At 38.3% G+C, this 18,157-nt stretch overlaps 1 protein-coding gene across 1 annotated transcript in view; it reads right to left on the reverse strand.

Moving 5' to 3' along the window:
- The window catches only part of IGF2BP3 (insulin like growth factor 2 mRNA binding protein 3), a 150,876-nt gene that overhangs the window by 32,013 nt on the left and 100,706 nt on the right, over positions 1 to 18,157 (reverse strand). The window contains exons 4-6 of the mRNA XM_047845092.1: positions 11,397 to 11,448; positions 11,242 to 11,305; positions 1,717 to 1,998 (exon numbers count right to left, since the gene is read on the reverse strand). Of these exons, the coding sequence (XP_047701048.1) occupies positions 1,717 to 1,998; positions 11,242 to 11,305; positions 11,397 to 11,448 (398 nt within the window). The remainder of the gene's footprint in view (positions 1 to 1,716; positions 1,999 to 11,241; positions 11,306 to 11,396; positions 11,449 to 18,157) is intronic.

Below are 18,157 nucleotides of genomic sequence, written 5' to 3' on the forward strand. Positions count from 1 at the left end.
TGAGAGAAGGGAATATTGCTTTATAGATCAGGGTAGCCCTCTGAGACCATTCCAGAAACAGAAGATCTAATAATGACTAGTTTCAATGGCCAAGAGTTAATTAAATCCACTGGCAGAACTCTGCAAATGAATCATCGGATATAACAAAAATTGCTTCCCTTCCCTTTCCATCCTCCATCTTCCTGCCTTAATAAAACAAACAGTTCAATTTAATTCATAGAAGCTCTTTCCTCTGACAAGGAAATGAGTAGCTTTAAAAGAATAACTCTAATCTGCCACAGGACAAGGAAGGGAAACCATTTAATAATTAGTTTCTGCAGGTAACAGTGGATAAAGGAAAGCAAGGAGCCCTTCCATTTCAATATTAAAACCAGGCAAATTTAAGATTAAAACTTCCCCACTCCCTACATTATGAAGTCAAAGACCACTGGTTTAACACAAAGGTTACCAGTATCCCACATTTCCTGCTTCAAAGCAGGGGGAGGGAGGGCAGGATCAGACATCACCGTGCAGGTAGAGTGGGCATGCAACCACCACCAAACACAGCTCATTTCGCTTCTGCAGGAGAAATGAGTCAGCTAGTTCAACACTGGCATGGTGCCTGCGATAAATATGAATATCCTGTTAAGCTCAGGGGAACAAACATACATAATCAAGACCTACATAGTACCATAGCTGTACTTTCAGAAAAAGACTGCTTAACTCCATGGACCACATAAAATAAAGTCATTTTCCTTACTTTACTTACAAATTTAAAACACAAAATAATCCATTCATCTTCGTAGCTGGTCCAAGGACATTTCCATTTCCATTGTTGTGTACAATGACACAGCCACCTCTCTCCAGTGCGCTAACTATGGCAGCCACTGTCCCCAGAGAGGTGCTTAGTGCACTTTACAGAACAAGGGGTGAGGACAGTTCATTGTCAAGCTCCTTTGGGTCAAAAGATCCACATAGAGCCTAACAGGATGGTTAATAAGCAAATCAACATATAATGCACTGAAACTTTTAAAGAGTATCATAGATGTATTTTAAGGGCACTAAATGTAATTTACATACAGTCATTTCATTCATTTGATAAATATGAGAGTCTTCTACCTAGCAGACCATGTGCTCAGCACTGGGGCTACCGTCATAAATAAAAACACACAGCTCTTGCTTTCTACTGCTGCAAAGCTAGCTCCAATGTTTAATGGACAATCTCCAATCCCTTAAAATTTGCATATTAAAACTATCAAATTAACATCCTAAAGAATAAGCCAATCCAACCACATGGCTTAATTATGGGATAAATTTGGACCATGAACTGAATGATTCTTTACCGACATAAAGCATGATTGAAAAACTACGTCTGTACTGGACCCAGAAAATTACTTCCAAAAACACTGAAGGCAGGTATCACTGGGGGTAGGACTGGGGACAGGGATAGGGGAGTAGAGAATAGGCAAGTAGTGGCCCTTTTATTCGCCAGTGCCTCCCGCATCAGAAGTGGATTAGGTATCATTTGTTTTCCATTTATGTGTGCAAATTTGAAGTTCTCTTTGAGATTAAGGTTTTGCCTCAGATTATCAAATCACAAGGTTTTTCCAGATTCCCAAATACTGTACAAGGAGGAATCACAGCCACACTCAGAAGGACATCAAGTACCAGAACTTACTGTTATTAAAATTCAAAGGGGAAAATATTAACATCCACTGCAGCCTCACCAATACTCACTTTGACTGAGTCTGTTTGGTAATGTTCCGAATGGTGGCACCTTCTTTTCCTATGATGGCTCCAACAAATTGGGTAGGGACCAGCAGGCGCAGAGGCAAGTCACACGGTTTCTGCTTGGAGATGGATCCTGGAGATCCCTGCCTCGATGAGCCCCTCTGCCCAAACCCACGACGACCCCGGGGCTGCTGTGAGGGGTTCTGCTGGGCAGCCATTTCATCAGGGATGTAGGCCACTTTCAATGTGAAGCTCTCCAACTGGAATCCGTTTAGTTTGTCTAAAGCTCTGGAAGATGACAAGGAGCAGAGTATGGGAAGAGAAACTGAGTTATATATAAACCTTTCAGCAAAGCAATACCCATCTCTTTCCACTCTGGATTACCACTTCTAAAAATTCTGAACAAAGCCACTGAGCAAGTAGTAAACTCCGAACACATACAATCCAACCCCCAAACACACAGACACATGCGCACGTGTAGAAGACCAAGTTTCCAAAGGGAACATATGTGCCACTTACCAATGAAAAATAGAAAAAAGGTTAATCAACAGAGTTTGATTAAAAATGGTATTACGCATGAGGTTAATAACAGCTTATGAGTACCTAAACTTCAAAGAAGTGAGTGGACAGTCTTTGTCTTGTCTGGTTTTTCCAAATCAGAATGGAAAAGATGTTAGAAATATGTACATCCCCCACTTCACCCTCTTGAAAAATAAAAATATTAAAACATTTTAAGAATTGCAGGACAAATATCCCTAAAGCACTCATGGGAGACACATACAAATTAATACTTAGGCTAATCAGTCAGTCAATAAATTCTCAGCAGTCCATGAGCAAGTCTCTGAGAAAAAAGCAGTCCCTGACCCTGTGGAATTTATGATCTGATTTGCGGCAGAGGCAGGGGTGCTAGTGAATCAAAAAAAGCAAATGAAGCTATTTTCTATTTTATCTATCCATGCATGCATCCATTTACCCACCCATCTCTCTATTTTGAGAGAAGCTCTATTTTTTTCTTCATTTTTAAACCTCATTACAGAAAAGTACCCACACTTAAGCATACATATCCAGGTGAATGTACATATCCAGATCCAGAACTAGGATGTACCAATGCCCCAAATGCCCCATCAGGGCATTTTTCAGTAATTTCCCCTCCCCTAGATTTCTAACACCATAGATTAATTCTGCCTGTTTTAAAATTCTATACAAGTAAGTACATATGAGTACACGTTATATAGTATCATGTCTCGCATCTCATGAGACTCATCTACATTTTTGTGTTGTACCTTACCTATTTTCTAAGTGGATAACTCAACAAAAAAATTGATAGAAAAGATATGGCCAAGATTTCAAAAGCACATAAACACTCCTAAGAATATACACTCCCCAGTACACAACAAAATTAAAAACAAAGATCCCACACTTTTTCTCTAGGGTTACTTCAAATTCTTTGCTCAGATTCTGTCCCAATGGGCACGGAGTTCAGCCCTGGTAAGGGAAAAAACAAAACCAAAGAAACAGGAATGAAGCAGTTTCTCTCTAGTTGCCCAGAGTTATCATTTCTGGTTCACATACTGCCTTCCTTATCTGCAGATTCAGTTTCTGACGTGAATGGAAAGGGGGAAAAAAAGAAGAAGAAGATGATGATGATCCTAGCACCAAAAAGGGCACCAGAAGCACGGAATTGCAAGACAGGCCTAGGCAACCAGACAAGGCATGCTGCTTGTTCTCAGGACCCAGAATTCTGCCCTCTGTTCTTACTTGAATCCCGTTTCATGGCTATCCCACAGTGCCTAGCACACGAGTGAACTCGTAAGAGATCACAATCGAACAGAGCTTTGTCTGTCCCCATCACCACCACCCCCCACCCCAGACACTTCCCAGAATCATTGTTAACTATGATAACATCTGCAAATGGACCAGTATTTTCCATACGTTTATACATGTGTGTCTGTGTTCAGTGCCCTCTTTAAAAGCATAACTGAACCTCAAACTAATATAACTTGGTAAGTCAACTATACTCAAATTTTTAAAACATCTTTAAAAAGAGGTAAATATTTCCAGTTTTAAAATAAGTACTAGGAGTATAATGTACAACACGGTAACAGTTATCTGTGCTTTTGGTGTATTTGAAAGTTGTTACAAGAGTAGATTCTGAACATTCTCATCTCAAGGAAAAACCTCTTTTGTGTATGAGATGACAGGTGTTAACTAATTTACATTGGTAATCATTTCATAATATATTTACATCATTGTGCCTACACCTTAAACTTACACAGTGCTGTAGGTCAATTATTTCTCAATAAAACTGGTAAATAAGAAAATTTATGAATTATACCCACAAATACACACATATATATCTGAACACACATAGAGGAAAGAACAGAGTGTGGCTTCTAGATTATCAATAATACTGCACATTCATTTTTTAATTAAAAATTACTTTAAAATGCCTACAAAGTAAAAGCATAATTGAGTTAATATAGTTTTAGGTCTTGCTTTTTTCCCCCAAATACAGTATATCTTAGAATATTTCTCAGTGATTTCTATTACACAGGACATTCTTTTCTTGAGTTTCACAGGGTGATGGCAGATACACAGCACAAATTCTTTTATCAATGCTTTTGTAACAGAACCTTAAATTAACACATTGTTTCCTTCCTTCTCCCTCTCCTCTTTTTTCTTAAGGAAAATGTGGATTAAGGACCATAAAATATTTTGGTTATTTCTAAAGGATTACAACAGCTGAGAAATTTTATCAACAATTATGATGTAAACTTATAAAAGTTGGAACTGCCCAAGTTTCAACCAATTAGGCATTCATTCAAAGCAACTTTAAACCTTTTCAAAGGCCATGGTAAAATAGATCACTGAAGGTTCTTAAAACCTAAGAGAAGCTGAACCTAATGAAGGAATCAACGATATCTATGGGCATAAAGGCAATATAGTTTGCTGTAATACCCTTTTTCCCACTATACACTTGAGTATTGCCAGCTTCAGAAGAAAATAAGTAAAATTTGTGGAAATAAGTCAGTAATGTTACAAAAAAAAAGGTAAAGAATTGATTTTTGGAGAGAGAGGACCATACAGACATAGACCCCTTTTCTAATGGGGTTAAACAGATTATATATATATATGTAAATTACCAGCCACTTCTAAGTATAGAGCTATCTATACTTGTATGGCCCCCAAGAAACCACTCTCTCAACTTAGCAGAAAATAACTCCCAAACTTCTATGTTTTACTTTAAAAGGAGATTTTTCTCAGAGGGAACAAGAAAAATTCTCTCACTCAGAAAGCCAGACAGCACAGGGCTCCAGTAAATCTGTGTACGGCCTAGGTCTCAAACACTCCAGACTCAGACTGCTCCCAGCAGGGAGCATTCAGCACATACTCTGTGTATCCTACTGTCTAATTGCCAACTAAATAGAATCCTGGACCCCTCAAACCACAGTGCTCCAAACTTGGACACAGCCAAAAAGGGATAGGAGTAACCTAACTGTGAGCAATGGCTTCCTTATGATTAAAGATTCTAAGTGTTTGAATTTTAGGTCAACTGCTGTCGTCTTTTTATGCCTGAAGTTTGAATTTCAGCTATGTCATCTGGTAGTCTGCCGAGTCCATGGGGCCAACATTATAATATTTTCACCAAACCTACTATATATGTAAGATGTGTGATAAACAATTATCATAATTACTCAAAACACATCTATTTCAGTTCAACTGAACTCAAAGATGTTTATCCAACAAGTACATTACTCAGGATCCTGTTTCCCATCATTACAAGACTGCTCTGATTCAGAAGGTCCTAAGTAGTTTTGCTAGCTGGTAGCACTTAATTGTATGGATAAAAAGTTTACCGGGGTGGGTCACAGCATAGAGCTGAAAGGACCATGAGAGAGAGAGAGACTAAGTGGTTTAAGTCAATGATGAGGAAGAGAGAGAAAGAAGAATTGAGGCCCAGAGAAGTTCAACTTGTCCAAGGGTAAATGCATACAGTTCTGAGCAGTACAAAAGAAGATGGACCAGGGACCAGAATTCTATTTCAACTTAAACAGTAAGTAGCCAAGTAACCTGGAAAGGTCTTTTTCTTGTTTGGCATTAGCCTTCTCACTGACAAAACTAAAAGATTAGATTTATGGTCTCCTTCAACTCTGAAATTCCAGACCTCACTATTATATATCACACAGTTCCTAACAAAATGAGGTTTAGCTGTTATGAAAAAGTCACACAGTTCTGTTTTTCCCTTGTAGCAAGAATAAGAGTTTGAGGCACAATTCATGAATAACTACTACACTTTGGGGTGCCTGGGTGGCTCAGCTGGTTAAGCATCCAACTTCAGCTCAGGTCATGATCTCACAGTTTCGTGAGTTCAAGCCCTGCATCGGGCTCTGTGCCGACAGTTGGAGCCTGAAGCCTGCCTCAGATTCTGTGTCTCCCTCTCTCTCTTGCCTTTCTCCTGCTCGTGCTCTCTCAAAAATAAACAAACATAAAAAAAAATTTTTTTTAATGACTAAATATCTGGTAATAACATTGCAGGGATGGAACCTAAATATTTATCCGCAAAGGCATTTATTACCAAAATGGTTCTAAAAGGGGAAAGGTAACTGCAAGCAACCTAGATGTGCAGTAGAGGACTAGATACCTAAGACTGCAGCAGGGACAAAAATACTACACAGAGATTACAAATGGTATAAATACAGTTAATGGCAAGACAATCTGCAAAACTCTACAAAATTACCTTTGTCACTTTTTAATTAAGTTAGGACATGGGACAATGTCTACTAAACTTGATGGCAAATTTAACAGTGTTATCTCTGAATGGCAAAATGACAAGAAATTCCACTGTCTCACTGCTTCATCAGTCATTTCTTTTCCCAAAATCTTCTATTTACATAATTTTCATAAAGATAAATTTCCTCCCCCTTAGCCATCAGTCATATTATTTCAAAAACTCCTTCAAATGGATGTAAAGCATCTGCAATGACAGCTTCAAACTATAGACTGTATTCCTATTCTCTAACAAACAAATAAACAGCAGAAATAAGAACCCTAGGAGCACCTGGGTGGTCAGTCGGTTAAGCATCTGATTCTTGATTTTGGTTCAGGTCATGATCTCAAGGTTCTTGAGTTCACACCCACATCAGGCTCTGTGCTGACAGTGCAGAGCCTGCTTGGGATCCTGTGTGTGTCTCTCTCTGCTCCTCCCCTGCTCCTGCTCTCTATCTCAACAACAACAACCAAACAAAACAAACAAAAACTTTTAAAAAATCCTAAAGAGGGGCGCCTGGGTGGCGCAGTCGGTTAAGCGTCCGACTTCAGCCAGGTCACGATCTCGCGGTCCGTGAGTTCGAGCCCCGCGTCGGGCTCTGGGCTGATGGCTCGGAGCCTGGAGCCTGTTTCCGATTCTGTGTCTCCCTCTCTCTCTGCCCTTCCCCCATTCATGCTCTCTCTCTGTCCCAAAAATAAATAAACATTGAAAAAAAAAATAAAAAATAAAAAATCCTAAAGAAAAGAAAGCATAAGAACTAAATGCCTACAAATTCTGAAGGGTTATTTTTTTTTGTCACACATTACAAACCTTCGAATGAGTAAGGTCTGTCCTTGACTGTGTTATCTAAGTGTCCCCAGAACACAGAGGAAATAGGCGATCTAGAGACCCAGATCTAGAGATCTTAGAGCTTGTCTTGCTCTAAGGAATAGTACTAAAATATGTACTTCTGTTTTTAATGGTTTTTTAAAAGTTTTCCTCATTTTTTACCCATTTTAAAAATTATTTTAACGAATCGGTAAAGACTTAAGATTAAAACAAATATATGTATCTCCTAGTAATGTATTAATTATTAACCTTCATTTTTCTTAGCCAGAAGGTGGCAGAGATTTCCATGTTAAATTTTTAGAGACATAGCCTTACTGAAGAATCCTCTTAAAAGTGGCAACCATAGAGGTTTCAGTAATAAAGAGGCAGTCACAGACCTTTTTCAACTAGGATGCGAATTCCTGAGTGTCGGTGGCCAGTTCTGTTTTGGAGGCATTCTGTTGGTTTTTCTCAACAGCCTCATTAGCTAAGGACTGTAATTATTCCCCCTTTACAAGATGGGGGTGAGCTCAAACAGATTAATCTGACCAGAGTCACAGCGAGAAAAGTGGTGGTGCAGAGTCCATTCTATGGAACTGGACTCCGGAATATATCCTCTTAGCCTCTGTGCTCTACTCATACCACATAAGCACATCCCAGTTATGTGGACTCTGAGTAACAGATGATAAGGAATGAAGTCAAATGAGATTATCAATTCAGCTCTGATTACCTGAAGGTGTGAGCTCCGATGGTTGCCAAGGAAAGGCTGTGGAGAAATCATGCCAGGCTAGCGTAAGCAGCAGTCATGCTAGAGCCCAGAGAGCAGGCGTCCAAGGTTCAGTGGGGCCAGTCCTAGAGGGACCAACCTTCCCCAGCTCAAACCACTTCAATCTACTCTAGAAGCAACCCAGAACCAGAGGGCTGAATGTGAGGTCCTGTTTACTGGGTGCCTATGTGCCAGGCCATTTGATGAGACCATTTTCTGTAAGTATGATGTGTATATGCATGAATATATTTGGTTTTTGTCAATTCTCATGTTGCAGCTGAGAAAACTAAAGATCAGAGAAGGTTATAGTCAGAGTCCTGTGACCCCAGAATCCATACTTTCTCCATTATATCCAATGTCTCTCAAATAAAATTCTCACAGAGCGAGAATGTATTCCACATCTTTTTTCAAAACTTACTAAAGAAGTTCAATAGACAATCTTCACAGCATTGCTTCACAAAATTGGTTTTGTCCATTTTTTAAAACTATTAACTTTCTCTAAATACACAATTGTTTTCTAATTCTCTTTGATTTCAGGAATTCTTGATGGGGAGAAAACCCAGTATCTTATAAAGAAACTCAACTTGGTCAGGAATTAAAATCAGGTGATCCCCTTCCATTACTTTTATCACAGGGAGGCCCATCCTTGAGATCAAGGACTTTGCCTTTATTCATTCCTATCTTTTGGTCAATAGCTGGTAATCAATAAATGTTACCTGATTAACTATTAGAATAAGGGATATGATGACTACTTCCCTCATTGAACTGCCCAATTTATTTGTTTAGGTTACCTAACTACCTACATTAGAAATTCCTTAACATTTTTTCCTCTCTCCTTGGGATCAACAGGACCCTGCCAATTTCTAACAACCACTACAAAGTACCTTTAGATTAAAAAAAATGTCTCCACATTCACATTGCTGTCACGTTAAGATTAATGTCCACAGTACTTCTGCTTTGACTAGCCAGTCTACACTTCTTGTGCTTGTACTCTTCTTAAGAAGTTGGAATTTTTTTAAGGGGGAGGGGAGTGCTAAATGTCAACCTGTCTCTACTTAAGGTCCTTCTGTGTCTCTTCAAAGCTATGTAAGTTAAGTCTCCTTATAAGTAAGTAACTGTTGGGGCACCTGGGTGGCTCAGTTGGTTAAGTGTCCAACTCTCAATTTTGGATCAAGTCATGATCTCACAGATAGTGACATAAAGCCCTGCGATGGGCTCTGCACTGACAGTGTGGAGCCTGCTTATGATTCTGTCTCTGTCTCTCTCTGTCTCTCTGATCCTCTCTCATTGGTGCTCTCTCTCAAAACAAACATTAAAAAAAAAAAAAATAAGTATTAAGTATTTCCGCCTTTACCTAGCCTCACATAAGTTTTCAAATAAGACAACTAGGAAAGGCCTCTATCTCTGAATATCCTTAGATTTAGATGTTATCTCATATATTCTGTGTAACAGAGAGATGACTCTACCAAGTATTCATTACAGATCTTTGTAAAGACTGAAGTATAGAAAACAAAATGGAGCTTCTGCGTTCTTACTGCCCTCACTTTGATACCCCAATCTACTTTCCCGTTTTTCCCCTAACATGATTTGGTTGAAGAAAAAGTTTGTTTTACAACTTGCATCATAATTCCTATAATATCCAAACACCTTCTATGAACTTGAATTTTTTCAAATGAAGGAAGGATACAAACAGAAGTAAAAATAATATACCTTTAAACATATCCAAAGTTTCATTATTAAAACATTAAAGGTGAATCCCCTAGATCAGCAAAGTCTGATGAAGCCCCATGTTAGGGAGAATAAAGGGAAATGGACTTTCATAGTGCTGATGAAAATTTAAAGTAGTTCAAACTCTATGAAGGCTAACTTGCCAGCTTTGGTATCCAACAACAAAAAAGTACATACATCCTGACTTAGTAAACTTAACTCCAGGAATTTAACCCTACGGCGATATTCACATATATGCAAAATGACATGCAAAAAAGGGATTCACTATAGCACTGTTCATAACTGCTAAAAACTTAATAAACAACTTAATATCCATTTTGGGACTAAGTCATTCTACCTCCATACAGTCAAATCCTAAGGTATCATGTGTGCAAAAAGGAGGAAATATTCACACATCTGTCTCCTGTGTTGTTAGTTACCTCTGAGAAAGGAAACAAAGTAATTGGGGACAATACTGGAAGGAAGATTTGCACTGTATACATCTTTGCACCTTGTAAAATTTTGAACCATGTTAATATCACCACTTAAAAAAATAAAGCTCCATTTGGGTTATGCAAATTTCCATCTCCCCAGCCCTATCTTTCCTTTCATAGTCCCTCCCTGAGTGGGTACTACTTTTGGTAACCTAGCTCTATTCCCACCCTTGCAGGGGGTTTCATCTTTTCCTTTTAGGGCTCAGGGTCAGCCAGCATGGTCTTTCCTCTCACCTTTCCACACAGAGACAACAGGCAGTCTGTTCCTGCCTGTACTTTATCTGGAGGTGGTTAAGACTTCCATGGTCTATTGACACTCAGCACTTGCATGCCATTCCTAGGCATGTTTGTGCTCTGAGTAGCTCTATCCAAGGCAGTGTGTGTGGCATCCTCACCTTCTTTTCTCTAGTGCTCAGCCAGTTCATTAGATCACTCCCAAGCCTACAGAATTATCTTTTCCTAGGGGAGATTTTTTGATCTGCAAAGTTTTGCCTCTCTCAATTGCACTGGAATATGTTTTTCAAATCAAAAAGCAAATTACATTGATCCAATGTCTGCATGCTCCTAAATTATAATTGTCATCAATAAAAAAAAAATCAGTGACCAAGAAAACTTACAATTTAACACTGGTGGTAGTTTAACACATGATCAACTTACCCGCTTTACATAAAATAGCAATGTTATGTATCATATCAATAAGAACAACAAGTCTTTACGTAATTTGGCAAGGATACCCAGGCCCAGAGCTTTTTGCAAATAGGATGTAATGCAGCGTCATACAATACCACTCTATTATTGGCATTAAAGACATATGAAAAATGTAGTAAAACTTTACTAATACAGATTCTTATTAGACATTCAAATTTAAAAAGAATTGCAGGGTCAAACTGTGCAAAATAAAATTTATTTCTGCTACCCAACAGCCCAAAATGTAAGCACTAAACTTAACCTAGTTATTACGTATAGATTAAAAGTTTCAAACTGCTTACTGTCTAGCTTGGTCCTTACTGGAATAGGTTACATTTACGACTGCAGTTTCCGAGTCAGTGTTCACTAGAGGAAGAGAAAAGTGAAGAAAAAAAAGTTAGTTTTCTTTCTATTTCCTTCCTTTTAAAAATTTGAACGCAATTGAGAAGACATGTACCTTGCTCACAGCTTTCCACCACTCCATACTGGACTAGTAAACTATCCAGCACCTATCAGGAGGGGGAGAAAAAATTACAAATTTTCAATTTCCCAAGTTATTAACAAGGGCAGAAATAGGTTTTAAAATCACAAAGTAACTGTGATGGAAAAGAGCCAAAAAAAAAAGAAATTGACTGGGGTTTTGGGACTAAAGAAGCAAGGGAAGGGCACCGTAGAAAGTTCGTAGAGGGCTTCTCTCTCCTGCCTACTTCCAGATCCCTGACTTTAACCTCATTTCCTTTGGCGAAACAAGAAGTTAAGTGGCTCAGCAAGGTGTTCAAAGACATAACCGCCTGATTCCTGAGGCTGGAGAATAAAGAAGCATGTAATTCTCATACATTTATCAACACATCATCATTTGAGACAAGGCCCCAAGTAAAATGTTCCTTTTCAAAGAACTTCCTTTTACAGCTACTGTGGGCACATCAGAACAGACTACTCTCAAGGCAGACTGGTAGTATGAAGAGAATAGTTGATATTCTACCTGTCTTAAAGATTAACCTAAATGACCTGAAATTAATTTAACACTGTTGGAAAATGTACAATTTGAAACTATGTTTTGACCACTTTTCCTGTAGTTGCATTATTCTGAGCATGTTATTCTAAAGAGAAGCTGTTAAAACAGTAACTAAATTCTTTTATAGTATAAAATGTAGATGTACATCTCATCGTCTCATCAGTATAAACCAAATTTGACTGTCCTTAGCTTCCAAGAACTGTAAAAAGTCTTTCTTGAAAAGTAAAACAAGTTTTTATTAATTCATAGTGAACCACTTATCAGTTTAATTGCAAAATTAAAGGACAGCCCCTTCAGAATGTTTTCTGCCTCCAAGAACATAGTAAACCAGTGAGAAACACATTGAATAAATTTTTATGTTAATTTCCAACTTTATGCAATTTCTTCTAAACAAACGTTCATCTCATGTGGTATCTTTCAGGCATTTATTTTGTCTACAGATTCCAGTTTGAAATTTATAGCAAGGTTTGTCTAGGGGTGAGCTTTAATTTTTTTCCCCCATTTTAAAATAGGGTAAATACTTATTTGTTAATGGAATAATAGTTACCTATTTTTATACTGCATGTGGTGAATTTTGATGTGGTGAATTCCCTTTGAGTGGGGCCTATCACAGAAGCACACTAATCTTTGCCTCTAATTATAGCTATTGTTAAGTCATAAAGCTCAATATTTTATTTTTAATTCAGACTACTTAGCTGACTACATAAATTTTCATTTGCTGGGTCTTGGCCACTAAAATGTACAGTCTGCATCAATAGGGATTTTTCTGTACTATCCCTAGTGCCTAGAATGTACAGGCACAAAAATATATTTAAATAGCTCATAAGTGAAGTGAACACTTACCCAGAGGAAATCCTAGTATAGCTTATTAGAAACAATACTCTTTATAATAGTGCTTACGTGGTTTACAGGTGAATTTCCTGTGCATGTAGTATTGATCACCGACTATTTTATAAAGGACAAAAAACAGGACACCTCTCACAATGCCATCCAAAGAGGTAATAAGCAGCATATAATGCCTTTGAAAACATTTTTTAAGGCAACCTACTTATAATTTTAAATCACAAATTTTTCAATACCAAAAAATTATGGTACGTAAGTTAACAGAATTCTAACAAGGCACTTTAATTCATTCCATCTTAAGTAAAGCAGCAGGAAAGGTAAATCCAGTATTTAAGATTTAGCTTTTAAGTGGAAGGCACTCTAATAGAGATTTATAGTAACTTGGGTATGTTAAATGGCAGGGTTGAAGGTGGAGATGGTGGTGGTAGTGATACAGAAGGGGTGTAGGCATTAGGAGTGAATGCCAGTTTAATGTTAATTTAAATAAACATCATTCTTAATTCTTTCTAAAAACAATTTGTTCAGTAATAGATTAGTCTCCACATAGTTTAGCTTATACCACCTTAACTTGTACTACTATACATATATATACATACATATATTTATATTTAAATATAGAATATATACATATACACAGGCATAAAATAAATACTTTTTTTTTTACTTACAAAAATCAAGGAAATAGACCTCAAAATTTTCAATGCATATATTGTAGAAAGCGTAATATGTTCAAAACAAAATTGCTTGGGGGCACCTGGCTGGCTCAGTTGGTAGAACATGCAACTGATTTCGGGGTCATAAGTTCGAGCCCCAGGTTGGCTGTGGAGTTTACTAAAGAAAAAAAAAGAAGAAGAAGAAAGAAAAAAAAAAACACCAAAATTGCTTGTAGTTGCACCTTCTATTGCTATAATAAATGCTACTGGTTGTCAACGATGTGTTAAAATGTGTAACATCTCTATCAAAGTAATTAGGAACTACAATCTAAAACTAGTGAACTTTATTATATGTAAATTATGATAAAATTAGTGAATTTTATTGTATGTAAATTATACTTAAATAAACCTGACTCTAAAAACCAAAAAAAAAAAAAAAAAAACCCAAAAAACAAAAAACTCTAATCCTTCAAAACAAAACAAAACAAAACAAAACAAAACAAAACAAAACAAAATCAATCAGAGGTGCCTGGGTGGCTCAGTCAGTTAAGTGGTTAAACTCTTGGCTCAGGGCTTCGTGGGTTCAAGTCCCGCATCTAGCAGCTCCCACACTGGCTCTCTCCCTCTCTCTTTCTGCCCCCTCCCCAATCACACTGTCTCTGTTTCTCTCAAAATAAATAAATAAACTTAAACAAACAAAACAAAAAACCCAGGCCCAACATCAATAATTAAGAAGTACTAGTTGAGAAACAAGTTAACAACACAACCTGTAGTTGGATTTCAATGGGTCTTTGTTGTTTTAATTCAAAGCTTTATACACAAATTTGGGGGCTAATCACAAGTGAGAGATGGAGGAAGGACTGTTAATAGCCCAATCAGATTTCCAAATCCCAAAAGGGTTTCCATCCCCCAAGTGATTAGGCAGTGCTATATAGCAACCCGTTTCCCTTCAGTCTATTAGTTAGTCATTTATTTGAATGTGCTATGTCAAGCAGGACTACTGAATTCGATCATGCCAGTTCAACCCACTCGAAGAGTAAATACAACTTACCCTTGATAAGTTCTGACATTTTGATTCACCCTGCATTAACTAGGAAGACAGACATTCCAGTTATCTGTCACTGAAACCACCCACCCCCTAGGTTCTGGTCTCCTCTCAGGTGTTAGAACATCTTGTATTTTCTACCTCTCCCATCTATTTCGGCTACAAATGTTTTAAATTAAACAGCCTTGTCTAAAGGTAAAAAATAAAATAAAAACTTCCATTGCCCATTTCCAATGTTTCCACAAATCTCTTAAATTCCCAGTCCTAAATGAAATTATTTTACTCAAGCCAGAAAGGAAACATTTCTCTCTGCTTCAGTAAGTTTTAAATTCCAACTGGAGGGGAAAGAAGGCATCAAAACAAAGCCCCAGAGAAAATGTCTTAGTGGAATGTCCCTTTTTTATATATTTAGGACTTAAAATTAAATCTCAAATATTCAGCCTTTTTAAAAAAAGTTCCTCCAAATGCAGAAATAGAATCTCATGATAAATGCAAAGATTAGCATTGTCCCTTCACACAGCTGCAGAGAATTAAGATTATTCACAATTGTGTAGGGTGGAAACAATCTAAATGCTCATCACCTAATGAATGGATAGACAAAATGTAGTACAGCCATACAATGAAATAGTATTTGGCCACAAAATGGAATGAAGTACTGACATATGCTACAACATGAATGAACATTGAAAACATTATGTTAAGTAAAAGAAGCCAATAACACACACCCACACACAAAATACGTATTAAGTGATTCCATTACTAGGAAACATCCAGAAAAGGGAAATCTAGGGGCACCTGGTGGCTCAGTTGGTTAAGTGCCCAACTCTTGGTTTCATTCAAGTCATGATCTCACAGTTTGTGAGATTGAGCCCCATGTCAGGCTCTGGGCTGACAGCATGGAGCTTGCTTGGGATTCTTTCTGCCTCTCTCTCTGTCCCTCCAGTGGTCATACTGTCTCTGTCTCTCTCAAAAATAAATACATTTAAAAAAAGGCGGGGGGGGGGGGGATCTATAGAGGCAGAAAGTACATTAGTTGTTGCATAGCGCTGGTGAGTGGGAATGTAGAGGGTGGTAGCAGAAGAGGTTGCTTTTTGAGACAATTAAAAAGGTTTAACATCAACTATGGTGATGGTTGCACTTATCCATTATACTAGAAAACACTGAAAAACACACTTTAAGTGGGTGAACTGTATGTGAATTATATCTCATTAAAGCTGTTAAACAATAACTAAGATCAGTATAACTAGATAGTAGCCTAGGTTTTGGTGTTTGTTTTTTTTTTTTTTTTTTTTAGCACTGAAGAACTACTGAAGTGTAATAAACTGCACAAAATTTGATCAGTTTTGCCATTATGTATACTCTCCTGAGACCATCACCATCATCAAGGTAAGTTTCTTCATGCCCCTCTTCAATCTAGTAGGCTGGTCTATTCATACACAGAACACTGAGATAAAGATAGTTGAAAAACGATCTTGTCTCACACATGATCAGATTTCGTCTGCCACAGCAGCACCACATCCACCACCACCACCCTTGCCCCCAACGAAACTAGCTGTGACTCAGCTGATCCCCTATGGGCGTGGAGTAATTCATGCTCTGCAGACAGACCTTCTGCTGACTACTTATTCTTTATACCCGCTGCTCCTGAGGTCCTATCAGCTCTGAACTATCTGAACTGAGAGTCTGACTGGTATCTTACCTCCGGTCCACCACCCCGTGACTATTCTCCTGGTACAAGTTACTACTCTTCAGTGGCTTCAAACTACTGACAGAAACTGTCACAACTTCAACATGGTACAGGAGATCATCCGTGATCTGGTGCTGCCTACCTCTCCCATCATCTTCAATATACTTCCCACACACCTACTGCTCCAGTCACACCCTGAAGACTGAGTAAAGCACCCTCGTTTCCATAGCACCTGAGCTCACCTAATCCTATAAATGAAAGCAGTGTCATTTTATAATCTCTTCACTGATCTTCATTCTCCCACTAGACTAGTCATTATTAACCATAGTGATGTGATCAGTTGTCAGGTGTGTCACAAATAATCTTTTCCTAATGGTTATACTGACTTCCATACTTAAGCTATTTATGATACAACAATAGAATCTAAACCCTCCTTGTTTGCTTCGTGTGTTTCAAAAGATGATGGGACAGTGCTGGGGTTACAGTCTAGTGCACTAATCTCTTCTCTTAAATTGCCTCTAGAAATGCCCCACCACCTTCATTGTGGTTCCTCCACAAAGAGCTATACTAGCCTCTAAACTTTAGGAGAGGTTCCTGGGTGGCTCAGTCAGTTGAGTGTCTGACTCTTGGTTTCAGCTCAGGTCATCATCCCAGGGTCGTGAGATTGAACCCCATTTATTGGGCTCTGCACTGAGCATGGAGCCTGCTTAAGATTCTCTCCCCCACCCCCTTTGCCCCTCCCCCTGGCCTTGCACACACTCTCTCAAAAAAAAAAATTTTTTTTTCTAAAAAGAAACTATGTACTTGCAATAAAAATTTTTTTAAAAATAAACTTTATAAGGAAAGGGACCATGTCTTTGTTATCTGAGAACTGTGTTTAGCTCAGTGAAGCACAACAAAAACTAAAGGGTTAAAAAAGAAGCCACAAAATAGTTTTTGTCTAAGAGCAAAGGAAACTAATTCCAACTTCCTTTAGAAGTCCATAGTGATTGATATAAGCAAACAAGTATTTATTATGAATTCACATAAAAAAAATAAAGAAGTGTAAAGCCACAGCCATTATAGAAACCAGTTAGGGCCCCTGGGTGGCTCAGTCCTTTGAGCATCTGACTTCAGTTCAGGTCATTATCTCACGGTTCAGGAGTTTGAGCCCCACATCAAGCTTTCTGCTGTCAGCACAGAGCCTGCTTCGAATCCTGTACCCCTTTCTCTCTGCCCCTCCCCCTGCCTCTTAAAAATAAAAAGGGACGCCTGGGTGGCTCAGTCAGCTGAGTGTCTGACGTCGGCTCAGGTCAGGATCTCACAGCTGGTGGGTTCAAGCCCCATGTCAGGCTCTGTGCTGACAGCTCGGAGCCTGGAGCCTGCTTCAGATTCTGTGTCTCCCTCTCTCTCTGCCCCTCCACCTCTCATGCTCTGTTTCTATCTCAAAAATAAATAAGCATAAAAAAATTAAAAAAAAAAGAATAAATAATAAAGAGGTACCTGGGTTGCTCAGTTAAGTGTCTCTTGGTTTCAGCTCAGGTCATGATCTCTTGGCTCGTGAGTTCAAGCCACGCATCAGGCCCACACTGACAGTGCAGAGCCTGCTGCTTAGGATTGATTCATTCATTCATTCATTCATTCATTCATTCATTCTCTCTCTCTCTCTCTCCTCTCTGCCCCTCCCGCACTCGCTCTGTCTCTCAAAATAAACTTCAAAATCAATAAACATTAAAAAATGTTAAATTAAAACTCAAAGCAGGTATTTAATGCTCTCTTGCCCTACTACACACCTTCCGAAATACATGCACATGCATCCACACTCACACACCAATAAAGCTTCCAAATACCAAAACCAGGCTCAGACTTTGGGGAGGGGTTACCAGAAAGAAGTTATTTTTAACTATTCATTATTCAACAAGAGCAAGGGGAAAAAAAAAAAAACCTCCACAAGATAATCTCTGGGGAGCCAGGCATGTGGAGGTCAAGGGAACTT

Source organism: Prionailurus viverrinus, chromosome A2, assembly GCF_022837055.1.
Source record: "Prionailurus viverrinus isolate Anna chromosome A2, UM_Priviv_1.0, whole genome shotgun sequence".
NCBI classification, from domain to species: domain Eukaryota; kingdom Metazoa; phylum Chordata; class Mammalia; order Carnivora; family Felidae; genus Prionailurus; species Prionailurus viverrinus.